At 42.2% G+C, this 13,305-nt stretch overlaps 1 protein-coding gene across 1 annotated transcript in view; it reads left to right on the top strand.

The window, feature by feature from the left end:
- Nucleotides 1-7,411, top strand: part of hcn2b (hyperpolarization activated cyclic nucleotide-gated potassium channel 2b) — a 38,193-nt gene extending 30,782 nt beyond the window's left edge. The window contains exons 7-8 of the mRNA XM_041935552.1: nt 2,603-2,767; nt 6,441-7,411. Of these exons, the coding sequence (XP_041791486.1) occupies nt 2,603-2,767; nt 6,441-7,411 (1,136 nt within the window). The remainder of the gene's footprint in view (nt 1-2,602; nt 2,768-6,440) is intronic.
- The last annotated feature ends 5,894 nt before the right edge of the window (nt 7,412-13,305 follow it).

Raw genomic sequence — 13,305 nt, 5'->3', positions numbered from 1 at the left:
TTCTCATCCGCAAACTTTGGCTGGATTGGCGTCGTTATTGTATTCAGCAAACATTTTTCTATGGCTGTAAACACGGCTGCAGCTTAGCCTTGGGCTATTTGTTTCAGAATTGCTGTCTGGCAGAACAGTGCACCAGTTGTGCAGCCACAGCCATCACATTACTGAGCATTTGTTCGTGAAATAACTGCTTGATTCTAAACTGGGTTTGGTGAAAATATTGGAAACTGAGTTTTACAGTTGCATATTCACTGCCTGACTATTAGTCTGCATAGGAAGGCGTTAACTGCCAAAGCTTTCACAATATGTTGCCTCAAAGTCACTTCTTGTGTCTATAATTAAATTAGAATTTAATTAATAATTAAATAATTAAAGTAGAAGAGGGAATAAGGGAAAGAATGTTCATGTTGGTACCAGGAGAAGGAGTTTTGCTGTGAAAGGAGAATTTTGGACATTACATTTTCCACTAATGGAACAGCAAAGAGTGCATCCCAAGCTAAAGAAAATCACTGTTAAAATTAACTTTACCCATCCTGGATTTCTCTGTATTTTTAATCGTTTTTGAGGACGACAGTTGCCCTATCCACAAGCTACAAATGGTTACCCTGTGGTTTGAACAGCTTTTTAATGCAGCCCTGCAGGTTTCATTAGTTATCCTCTCCCAGCACTCCCCACTAATGATGCTAGCAATATGCAAATGGTTGTGTTATGTATAACCAGGAGATCCCGAGTGACAATTTATGCAAGGATGTCTGGGGCATCTTGTGGATTCTGAGGAGAGTTTTTCCACAACTTATTCAACAAAACTGGAGCATCTGTAGTGCTTAAAACTTCACCTTTATTTCTCAAACATGACCGGACAAAACTTAACTTCAGCGTAAGAAAGAAAACTCTGAAACCTGTTACTAAAGTATGTCTGTGAGCACATGTTATAATTCTGACATAAGAGCTTTAAACCGTACATCGCACAGCTTTAACCTTCGTTACAGCAGCTGACCATGAGGAGCATAACCAGAAACATACAATAACCAGTAAACTGTCTGTCTGCATTAATCTACTCCGGATGTATAAATGCTTTATCGGATGGGCAGGTCACATTCAAGGTCATTGCATCATTGCATGCATTTGGTGTATGTTTATATGCAGGGGAGACACACTGAAATTGTCTGACAGCTGTAGCCTACATGCTATCATTATGGCTAAACTTAATTTTTTATTTGTCTTAAAAGAATAGTTCGAGGTTTTGGGAAATGCACTTTTGTATTTGCTGTCTTTTTGTGAGTCAAACGAGAATATTGATTCCACTCTCATGTTTGGAAACTACATATAAGGCTAAAGCTGCAGCCAGTTAGCTTAGCTTAGCATGAAGACTGGAAAAAAGAGGAAAACAGCTAGCCTGGCTCTGTCTGCAGGTAACAAAATCTGCCTCAGCACCTCTAAAACTAGTTAACACGTTACATCTAGTTTGTTTTCTCAGTACCACAAAACCAAAGAGCAAAAATCACATGTTGTGGCCGAACAACCAGCAGAGATCCCAAGAAGTCACTGTTGTGAGCGTAATTAATTTTCCATGTTTGGACAGTCAAGGTATTTCCCCTGTTTCCAGTCTTTGTGCTAAGCTAAGCTAACCAGCTCCTGGCTATGCCTTCAAATCGCATCAATCAAACTCTCAAAAAGAAAGCGAGTGAACATATTTCCCAAATGTCAAACTATTCCTGGAACAGCACAGTTACTTATGCTTGTAATATTTTTGGTTTGCTTTTTTAATGATAAGCACAATTTGTCTGTCTGCAGTTGCTCTTGAAGCTCTGCTGGTTTGTTTGCTTTGTGCAGACAGCTACAGTCCATTCACAGGATAGTGCCCCTATGCATGCTCTTAATGGAGTCTCCTCGCGTTTTCGTTATTTTTCTCCCTTTCCCACAGAGAGTCAGGGAGGTCGACCTTTCAGGCAGGGGAGAAAGGAGGGCATATGGTTGTCAAGACAACAGTCAGCCCCAGCTCATAGAAGAAGAAAGCTAGAGAGAAGAGGATACTAGGGAAAGGGATGGGGAACAGTATGAAGCTTAGCTGCACATCTCCAAATATAGAGTTTGCTTTCCTTCACGCAGCTGTCAGTGCTGTGCCGGTGCTGGAGGAAATACTGAGTTTGACTGTCAGTGGGTCATACTCGCTACACACAAGTGCACGCATGAACCAATTTCATTCAGAATGAAAGAGTTTGGTACAGCCCAGACTGTGGAAAGCTTGATGAATGCAGAATGCAGACTGAATGCAGACTGTATGGCACATACAGTATCCTAAAGTCATATTTAGAGTGATGTTTGACCTAATTTGCAATGAAGTACTCACTAATAGCAGTGTGATGATCAACTCAGGCAAAAAAAACAAAACAAAACAGACTGACTAAGAGTGAAAACAAGCAAACAGGACCAGGCTTAGACTTCAAGCCACAATTTCTAACCATCTTCAGACTGCTCAACAAATCTCTCCTCATTTATAGTGTCTCTGTTCTTTTTTCTGTCACTGTCTGACACCCTGAAATCTGCCAGTCTGCCATTATATGATCTGGCCCTCTCTTGTCTGGTCTCTCTTTCACCCCATCAGAGATCTGTCTGCTGACCCGCGGCAGACGGACGGCCAGTGTGCGAGCGGACACCTACTGTCGTCTGTACTCGCTCTCTGTGGACAATTTCAATGAGGTGCTGGAGGAGTATCCCATGATGAGGAGGGCCTTTGAGACGGTTGCCATTGACAGATTGGACAGGATAGGTAAGACGGCCACCTGGTTCAACTCCACCTGTTGCCTTTGAAAATGCAGTACAGTATAACACGGTAGTGTTGATTGATGTGTAAAGCTGTTAGTCGTATATACGCATGAATATCCAAACCATAAAACCAAATCTCTGTCCAGTCAGCAAGCTCACGTGAGTCCACGTAGCTTTTTATTTTTAAGCCCTTGATAGTGTCAATTGTCAAATTAACCTTTGTTACCTAGACCTAATATATAAAGTGGGTCTTGAAGATTTAGTCAGGGTTGATTAGCATTTCACATCACTGATAAAAGCCACAGGTATGGCGTCTCCATAAGCATATGAGTCATTCACAAGATGAAATGAAGCATAAGGAAAATGTATTCATTCATTAGCGTGATGTCAAAACACTGCATCTGACAGCTGTGATGTAATGAATGAATGATCTCCACGGGGACGATGTATATGATGAGGGCGAGCAGTCGAGGCTGAAAATGCATTCATGGCTGTCACTCATTTATTATATAGTTTGTGGAATGTAAATCTGTCCTGACGGTTGAATGCCTGCTATGAATATCAGCCATTTTGGAAAACAGCTCTCTGTAGCATATGTGACACTTGTGAATCTCATGGCAGAAACTGCAATATCGCCTTTTTGTAGCTCTGCACTCTCTCAGATGAATTTACAGTTTCAGCAGTGACTGTTTGAACATCTTGCAGAAACACACACAAACATGCACAGAGACAGCTTTGTGTTTGCGAAGCCCCGGAAGCCCCCATGTTTACAAGTAAACAAAAACATGTTACTTTTATGCTGATGTCACACTCCCTGTCACATGACCACACTTCACATGTTTACAAAAGCCCTGCATCCACCACCTGCCAGCTGTTGCCATAGCAGCCAGATTCCACACATGAGCAGCCTTCAGTCAGTCAGCTCACATATTTGGAGGGAGACTGACATGTCTGCTTTAGGACCTAACCAACCAAATATTCCCAGTGGGCTCAATGTGCACTTGATGAATAATAATCACTAATAATTGTTCTTTTGTTTAGCTTTGTCAACAGTTTTTGTCAGAAAAAACTATCTGGATCAAACACTGGAGGGCTATCAGAAGCCTTACTATGAATATGAAATGTAAATACAGACATGTAAATAATGGCACAAGCTTTTGTTCCTTTTAGGGGTAAAGAATAATTGTTGGATGTGTCTCCATAAGATCCTCATTTTAAAATTCAGTGCAGTCCAATGCTTAAAATATCAATATTTAAAAAAAATAAATAAATCTTTAGCTTCAATCACATGTTAGATTTTTTTTGTTGAGCACCAGTGACTGGGAATGTTTATTGACGATCAGTTCAACCTGACTGCTCAGGCAGCCATCCATACATTTTCATAAAAACAGTCTCTGACCTGTAAGCCATCCCTACATAGAGGGGGCTAATCCTTTGACCGTTGTCGTCATACCCTTAATGCATCAAATTGCAAACACAGTGTCACATAAGATCAGCAGATGAAGCTGTATAGCAGCGATTTAAGGGTGGATGGAGGTGTTGTTGCTTTCATTGTTGTGAAAGCAACAACGCAACAAATGTGTGAGTTCTGCAAAAGAGGCAGCTTCGCCTTCCCAACTGCTTTGATTTCAAAAGGGCTCTGACCTCCAAAAAGCTTCATAACCCCCAGTGATACTCCCCCAGGCACCTGAGAACTTGTGTGCCTACCTTCAGTGCCACCAGCGAGTTGTTGTCACCCTTGTGTGTTACCAGTAGAATCTGCCATCCACGAGTGCCAAAGATGGCCACTCGGCTGGTGCTGCCGGGAAGAGGCAGACACTCTTGCTCTACCAGTTTCTAGCCTCGTCAGGAGAAAGTGTACTAAGAACGATCCCTGAAAAGAATTGTTCCCCTTATGGGCTCCTTCTCTTGCTCCATCAAGAAGAAAGATGACTCTGTTTACCTCCTCCATCACCCATCCTGGAGACCCATCATGTCAGAGAGCAGGAACTTGTAAATTCATCTCTCAGCAGCTTTCAGGCACAACGGTCTCCAACACACTCATCTTACTTATGTGACAGCCTCGTCAGGAGAAAGTGTACTAAGAACGATCCCTGCCGTTCAAGGAAAACCTGGTGGTGCTCCTTGAGCAAGAACTCAAACTTTCCTGCCAGGATTTTCCAGGCTGCAGCACAGCGAATGGGGATTGCAAGCATCGTCCAAATCTTGAAAGAGGACCCCATCAACAAGCCTGTGTGTTTTCAGTCCACAGACGGAACCCATGCAACATGTTAGGAGGGCACAGGAGGCATCACAGTCTGGATCTGCCTCCATCTTCCTCCTTCTGGCCAGGCGTCAAACAGTGTTACAGAGGAACAAGTTAATCGCCAGCTTTTTAGACTTCTTTGTTTCATTTGTTTCATCACTCAGGCTGTTGTGCTGACCAACAACCTTTCTTGCCAGCTCTCGCGTCAAAGAAATAAGCTAACAACTAGTGACAGTAGTGCGGAAGAGCAATATACTCTACTAAAGTTTCCCACAGGCACACGCACACTTCCCTACATGCACACATCCTCTGAGGCCCAGTTTGTCCCCAAGGTACAACAGATGGTGGGTCATCTGGGTGCAGCTAAGACAGCCAGCAAGCAGCTGAAATCTTGTCTTTGGTCCCAACCTTCTTGCCCAGCAGCGCTTGTTGAGCAGAGAGCTGCTCTGACTGACCTTTACAGTCATTATCATCGGCATTGGCTCGCTGCTCCAGATATTCCAACATTTCAGTCCTCCCATCAGCTGGGTACGAGCCTGGGTAAGCTTAGAGTGCCAGCCCCATCTGTCCTGCAGAAAGTACAGTAAAGAGTGGATGAAAAGGGGTGTTGCCCAACACGCTACAGCATCTTTGAAGGAATCCTTCAGAGATCCCCTCAAGATCCTATTTCAGATCTGTGTAACTACACTGAGAGGCACGCCACCTGTGTTATACTTTCTCCTTTTCTCCTTAACTATAATATCTTGAGGTATAGTTAACAAAACAAACCAGCTGACGTACTGACTTGTCATAGCAATTCATTCATGGGTTGTAAAGAATTGTTCCCCTTATGGGCTCCTTCTCTTGCACCATCAAGAAGAAAGATGACTCTGTTTACCTCCTCCATCACCCATCCTGGTCATCATGTCAGAGAGGAGGAACTTGTAAATTCAACTCTCAGCAGGTTTCAGGCACAACGGTCTCTAACACACTCATCTTACTTATGTGACAGCGGTGAGAAGCCAGCACATCAATAGACATAGAAGCACAAATAAACAAATGCTTTGGCAACAGACATGCTCTCGCTCACACTGTCAGCACTAAGGTGACTCTGCAAAAACACTGGCCAATCCCCATAACAGGGAGTCAGTGCAGAAAGATAAGATGCTCTCTATTTTTCTCCTTATCTGTGTGTGTGTTTGTCAGTGATGGATTGTGTGCGTGCAGAAAATGTCAGATAGTCCAACATATATATCCACTGAGGCCAAGAATAGAATATAAGACAAAGGTAAACAATAAAGCTGTTATTTCTCTGTCTAGAAAAACTTGTGTGAGATTAGAAGGTATGATGCTACAAGAACAAACTTTACTTGTACAGCTGAGGTTGCTTTTCATGCAAACAATCGCAGCTCCTTCAGCAACAATGCTACTTTCTGTCTCCATATCATTGCAGGGAAGAAGAACTCGATCCTGATGCACAAAGTTCAGCATGATCTGAACTCAGGTGTTTTCAATAACCGCGAGAATGAGATGATCCAGGAGATAGTTAAATACGATCGGGAGATGGTTCAGCAAGTTGATGTTCCGCGACCGCGGGCCATGTCCATGACGCCTCCTCTGCATGGTGGGATCTTTACTCATCCAGGTTCCTCCACCCAGCCCCAGAATTCAGCAATTGCCACTCTGCAGCAGGCCGTAGCCATGAACTTCTGTCCCCCCATGCAAGGGAACTCAGTAGGATCAGGGAACCTGCAGTCCCCCAGGATGTTGAGGAGATTCCAGGTGATCGAAAGTGCATCCAGCCCTGTCTCAGCCTCCCCACTGCAGTCTCAGCTCCTTGCTTCTGGTGCCTTTGCTCCCATCCTGTCCAGCCCCCCTGTGCAGAGCCCGCTGACAGTTGGAGGACGATCATTTCAGTATGGATCCAGTGCCCTAGCTGGTCCCACCTCAGGCTCCCAGCTTTCTCTTGCCCAGCAGCACATAGTCAGCCCTGCACACCGGCCCAGCACACATAAGAGTACCCATTCCTTGCAAATGGGCAGTCTTAGCCAAGACGCCAGGTCAATGTCAGCCTCTCAGCCCTCACTGCCTCATGAGGGGGTGCAACCAGGTGCCCCCAGTCCACCCCAGTCTACACGAGTCTCCTCCACTTCCATTGGACCCCCTCAGACCGCATCAGGTCACACAGGCGTCCGGGGCGGTATACCACCTAGGGTGGTACTACCCCACCAGATGTCTGTGGGCGCCTTCCCTGTAGCATCCCTCCCTGGATCTGTCCAGGGTTTTGGGGCTGGTGCAGGGCTGGCAGTAGGGGGCGCGGGAACAGGGCTGGGGGACTCGGGACTACCCAAAAAGGACTCTATAGTGAGCATCCCTGAGACAGACCACATCAAAGTCAGAGCCAGGCTATCCTCAAACTTGTGATCTTAATGAAATGTTCTGGAAGAGACTCAATGCAAGAACATGGGGGGAGGGGGGGGGGCTTTCTCCTTCAGTTCCTCTTCTCTCTACCCACTCCAGTTTGACTATCCGAATGTATGACTGTTGAGTGAGTGGCAGCAGGGAGAATCTGAGAGGAGACTGTTCTAACATAATAAAGCCTGTATGGTGACATTTGAATCTGCAACAGTGAAACGTTTCTATTCACAGACTATAGTAGTTACACAGATCAGTAGTGGTAAAGTAGCATCGTCCCATCTCCAACTCCTTTATTTACGGTATTTCACAACATAGTAAACACCATAGGGGCACATCTGCATCATTATCCTTTCATTCACCTCATTTAATGCAAATTTGGGGTCGGATGGGACTAAAAGAAAATCAGGGACCTGCTTCAGATATCAGAAGTTGGCACTTTAATGGGGTTTAAATACTGTAACTACCACATGACTGGCGGTAAAAGACAATACATAGGCATATTAATTGTGGTTTCGTAAAAAGTCATAAAAAGTTCTAACCTTAAAATGGTGTTTTTCTCATGTTTCTGAAGTATACTTATACACCAAAGTTGCACAAAATTGGATAACATTAAATAAGAGATAATATTCAATATATTGCATGAATGAATGGAGGATGGATGAGTATATTTATAAATCAAACTGGCATTTTCAGAATCTAGCTGGCCTCTTTTGTAAGTCTTCCTTGCCTCTGATAGTCCCCACAGGAAAAAAAAAAAGTGAGCTGCAGACAATGAATATCCTTCATACTGAAATTACAGCTGTGGGACAGATTGTCCAGTTCCAGCCAAGCCATCAATTTCTACAGGAAATGTCTGCATGTTTGTTTAATTTAACGCTGCATTAATCAATATTTTTTTTTATATTAACAGAGAATCAAATGACTAAGGGTAATGAAAAAAGGAGGTGCTCAGAACGAGGAAGCCACAGACAACGATTATTCAACTCTGCATCTCTATGGAGCTTTTTGGCTCATTGTTTTTAGCTTTAAAGCCCCCAGATTTTCTCTACAGTTCAGCATTATTGCTCATCAACCCCGTTTCCAGTAGCAAAAGGCCACTTTTCAGCAAAAAAAAAAGCTTACTTAAACCCATGACGTGGAACCTGATATTCTTCTCAGGAGTTGGTGTAGACTAAACCAGATCTAAAAGGCCAGTAAATATCAGATTTCCATCTGTCAGGTGGCCAGAAAGAGGACTCCGGTTGGATTATAGTCTCGCTTGTGCCTGCTGGATATGTAAGTAGCCAAATGTTTGCTAACATGTCTGCCATAACAACTTAATATGTCCAGACTACATGTCTGTCTGGTTGTTTTGCTGTTCGTGTGCCCCCGAGTGGCCAAAAATTGATTACTGCAGCTTTAAGATGAATTAATAACTGAGATGTAATGGAAAATATATCTGACTAAAAGACACTTTCTCTCAACAGCAGGTTTGATTTCTGAAGTAATGGGTAGTAATAGAATCGTAATATCCCACACTTTGTGAAAGTATTTAGTGTCTTAGGAATTATTATTCACTGCCAGTTAATAACAAACTATTTTATATGACTCAAAATGTACATAAAGCCATTCATACTCACATAATCAAAATATAAATCCATTCTTTTCCAACCCTGAATCTCACATTTCCTGTAGCAGCAGTTTGGGCAATGTGTCACTATGCCAAAGTCAATTCATACAGATAATGAAACTCCTACAAAGCTCAGCCCTACTGTAAACGCTACTGTTTTGATCAACAGCCAAGGACAGTGCATACTGGATACTTTGCAGGTTTTTTATTGCAGTGTGCCTCTGTCATTAATGCCTCAATAAGAGTTCATCGGATGCCGCTGATTTGTGTCCAAAAGCATTAGGAAGGGAGCCTCTTCTCCCGGACCTGACATTCTCTTCACCTCATCTCACTAATGCCCGAACCATTACCAGGTAATGAGAGTGGAGATTGGAATCCCTCGGGTCTGTTTGGGACTGTTATTATGCTCCTTCGATTGGATTTCATTATGCAGTGCCAATGATGACTTCCTCCTCTATGATCATTTCTGCATTTTCATTTTGTTTAGTTTCAGCTCCTGCACCGTTAACCACCTTGAGAGTTCCGAATGGGACAAAGTTGAAGGTTTGTGAGTATTTTTATACAGTGTTTTTGAGGGCTGTTGTGTTTTTGTTTTATGCCCAAATTATGCCCTGTGGAACCTATTTGGATGCTCAAAAATAATTAATATAGAGGCTTGTTTTGAGACTAGTGTTTCACTGAACTTCACATTATGTCCTGGAAGCACTGCCTCAGGACAGGAAATGGATTTAGTAACAAAATACATTTATGGACATTTTGTACTTCACTGGAAAGCACACAATAGAGGGAGACAGAATAAAGGAGAGAGACATGAAATAGAGGGATTGGAAAAAAAAAGGCTCAGTAGCTAAATCAAAATCACAAGCAGATAGTAACTCAAACCCACTATTTTAATAAAAGTTGAAGACTGAACAGTGAAACCAAAGTTTCAAGGCTGGATTTTTTTTTTTTTTTTTTTTTTTTGTTGTTCTATGGAAATGTTTTGAAATGCTAAGACATGAATGACAGATCACAGACTGAATCATTCGCACTAAACATACAAATAAAAAAATATTACACTAAACTCATTCAGTCACATTGTATGAAAGTGATGTTTGTCACACAAAGCAATAACTGCTTGAAAAAGAGTGAGTTTATGCAGATGATGCTCTGCTGTACCTCGAGGTGTTAATGGAGATGCAATATTTCACCTTTTGGACTGATTTCCCGAACTTTGCAGAGAATTTCTTTAAAGTCTGTTTTAGGAAGAACTTGAGCAGATATTCAGATTTCAAACACTCTTTGGTGACAATAACTTGATTGACATGGCTGTTATTTCTATGTGTAAACATAGTTTTCATCCTGTAAACAAGACTATTTATTTATTTAGCCTAGTTTACTGTAACTGTAGACATAATTGAAAAGAAAATGTGTGAAAATGGAATATGTTTTTAATCTTTGGCAAAATGCATATTATCATCTAATATGAACTGATATTACTTGAGCATATAATTAAAGCAGAACAAAAACCGTTTGCATTACAAAAGATGTATCACTTCTTTTCCTACAGTCGCTCACAGTACCACCCACAGTTTGTATATAATCCTGTGCCAGCTGCTGTGAGGTCTGCATGGTCTCTGTTGTGTTTGTTTTATTTATTTATTTTTCCAGTCTCTCAGCCCAGTCCACTTGCCAAGGCCTGGTCCTTTAGAATTTTTTGTATGCCGTTACCTCCCTCTGCCATGGAATCCGCATGTTGTCCAGAAAACTGTAAATGCACTTTTCCGTCTTTTTTTTTGCAACTTTACAAACGTACTTTGTAACGTGTGTTATGTAAATTCTACAGACTCAGCTGTTCAATTTTATCAGTGCAGCCTCCAGGCTTTGGGAAGGACGCACACATATACACACACACAGATGCACACACACAGATGCACACACCACAGCAGCAGCAGCAGCAACATCAGCAGATCTGTATTTGAGTTGTTGAGCGCTTTCAGAAAGCTTTTCTTCTTCATAGATTCTCTTTTTTCCTGTGTTCAATGCTACAGCCTCTCCAGAGTTAAAACTATTTTCCATGCAATTTTCTATTCAAATGTGTCTTTGTTCATCAGTGACAGTAATGGAGTTTCAGAGTGTTCAGAACGTTTATCTACAAGGGCTGTTCATGTGGATCGAGCGATGATGTGTTAACTTTTGTCAAGCAAGTGCAACATGCATTCATGCTAATGAGCTCAGATTATTTCTCTTCTTGGCGAATAAATATGTAATGCACCTTTTTATACTAGCTGTTTCTGTATTTTACAAGATACAATATGTTTCAATATCAAACTGCAGTCATTTATTTGTTACTTCCTTTACATCCCTGCTGTCTGTCTCTGATCCCAGACCTGTTAGTGAGTGTCATGGCATTCAATAATACAGCGACTGAGTACAAAGTCAACACCAATACTAAAACCAATCCATACCTTGGCACTGCAGACACATGTAGGTCAGACAGTGCGCACTGAGATCATCACCAGTAACCATGAATTCCCTTGCAGCAAACAGGCGATCTCAGTGCAGTAGAAGCGTTTCTGTGTAAGGGACCTGATTCTCTTTCATTGAGCCACTCTTAGCATGTACTGTGCATACCTGGTGCCTAGCATATATTGTAGTCTCCACCTACATGTATTATATTCTTTGTGTGTGTGGCTGTAAAAAAAAGCAAGCTCCTCACAATGCAAACATCACTGTCAGTTATATCCCACTGCAATACATGTAAAAAGGAAAACAAATAAATTGTATTTGAATACAGTACGATTCCACTGCTTTATGTTTAGATCAATAACTTGGGTTAGCATATTGGAAAAGCACAATCAGGTTACCAGATAATTGCTTTGCATATGCTTCATATGAACAGAACTTTTTGATGCAATAAAGGCATGTGGTGGTGAATGCCTCTGCTTTCTGTTGGCTGTGATCTTATTGCTCATATTGTTTACATTCTTATTGATCTAATAACATCTGGTGAGCTGCGCGGTGAACAAGGGATAAAGCGAAAATTCTTCAGACTCAGTACATTTTTTCTTGTGCGGAAAAGTGGATTCATATGTTGAATATTTGAATGCTTTCATGATAAAATATGCTATTTTTTTAAGCCTACTTATGTGCATTTTGGCAGCTGGTTCTTTCTTACATGCAGTAATTCGACATTTGTGCAGTTTAGATCTGCTACACTTGCTTCCACCTCACTGGTTACGTGTGTGTTTTTTTTTAGCTAGCACTAGCGAGCTTGAATCAGTACAAAAGAAGGGTAGAAAATGTCTCTTACCTTGTAACACATTTGAAGATGGCGCTCATCCAGACTGCAGTAACCAGCTGTCTCATGCTTTTCTGCATCTAATCATTCGTCCCTGCTGACAAAAAAAGCACAAAAAATATCTTTTACAAAGATGTGTGCGCCAAAGTTATACGTCACAAGCAACAGTGGCTAATATTAAGCTGTTGCTGTGAAGCAGCTACAGATTGGATGAGCAGGGACATCATCACACAGCACAGAGGGTCAGAAAACAAGTTTTCTACCTGTAGCAATTTAGCATGATTGATTAGAGGGCCCCGCTAAAGAATCACAGAAGATCTGGTCATCAGTGACAATGACAAAGGGTCAAATGATAATCCTAAAATCAAAACCGGAAATTTTCAAGAACCAGAGTCAACAACCAGATGCCTAATTTGTAAATCACTCAAACATCTAAAATCCATTATTCTCCTCTGCTAATGGTTCCCGATGAGGCATTTTGTGAGCACCACCTCGTCTATGATGTCGGGACGGATGGTCTCCAAAGGGTTTACCATCCAAAGGTATAAATGCAGCTGATTAAAGAAGCCTCTATAGAGTTAGCACTTTCTGCCTATAATATACTAACTTTACTGCAACAGTGGACGTCCATACATCCACAAAGTTATGAACCCACTAAAGAAACATATTTATGTCGAGATAAAATTGGATTTTGATTCAACCATCTGAAGGGATGCACTCATAAACAACAACAACACAGACATGACTCTCTGATAACTTCACTGAGGCATTGCTTCATCAGGCGCCAGATGTGTGTGTACTGTGTGCGTTGTGATGGTTGTTAATTAACCCACCACAGCCTGTCAGTCAGAAGGAGGAATCTCACACTGACACACACACACCACTGTACCGCCTGTCTCCCTCTCCACTCTCCACTGTGCTGCCTCCTGCTGTCGGACAGCTCTGCCCCCGCTTGCCCCCCTCCAGGACTGTCTGCACACTGTGCTCCCCTGCTAGTGCCACTGAGTGCTG

This window comes from Chelmon rostratus, chromosome 4, assembly GCF_017976325.1.
Source record: "Chelmon rostratus isolate fCheRos1 chromosome 4, fCheRos1.pri, whole genome shotgun sequence".
In the NCBI taxonomy this organism is placed as follows: Eukaryota; Metazoa; Chordata; class Actinopteri; order Chaetodontiformes; family Chaetodontidae; genus Chelmon; species Chelmon rostratus.
Note: the sequence above shows the minus strand (reverse complement) of the source record. Positions and strands in the feature narration are given on the sequence as shown.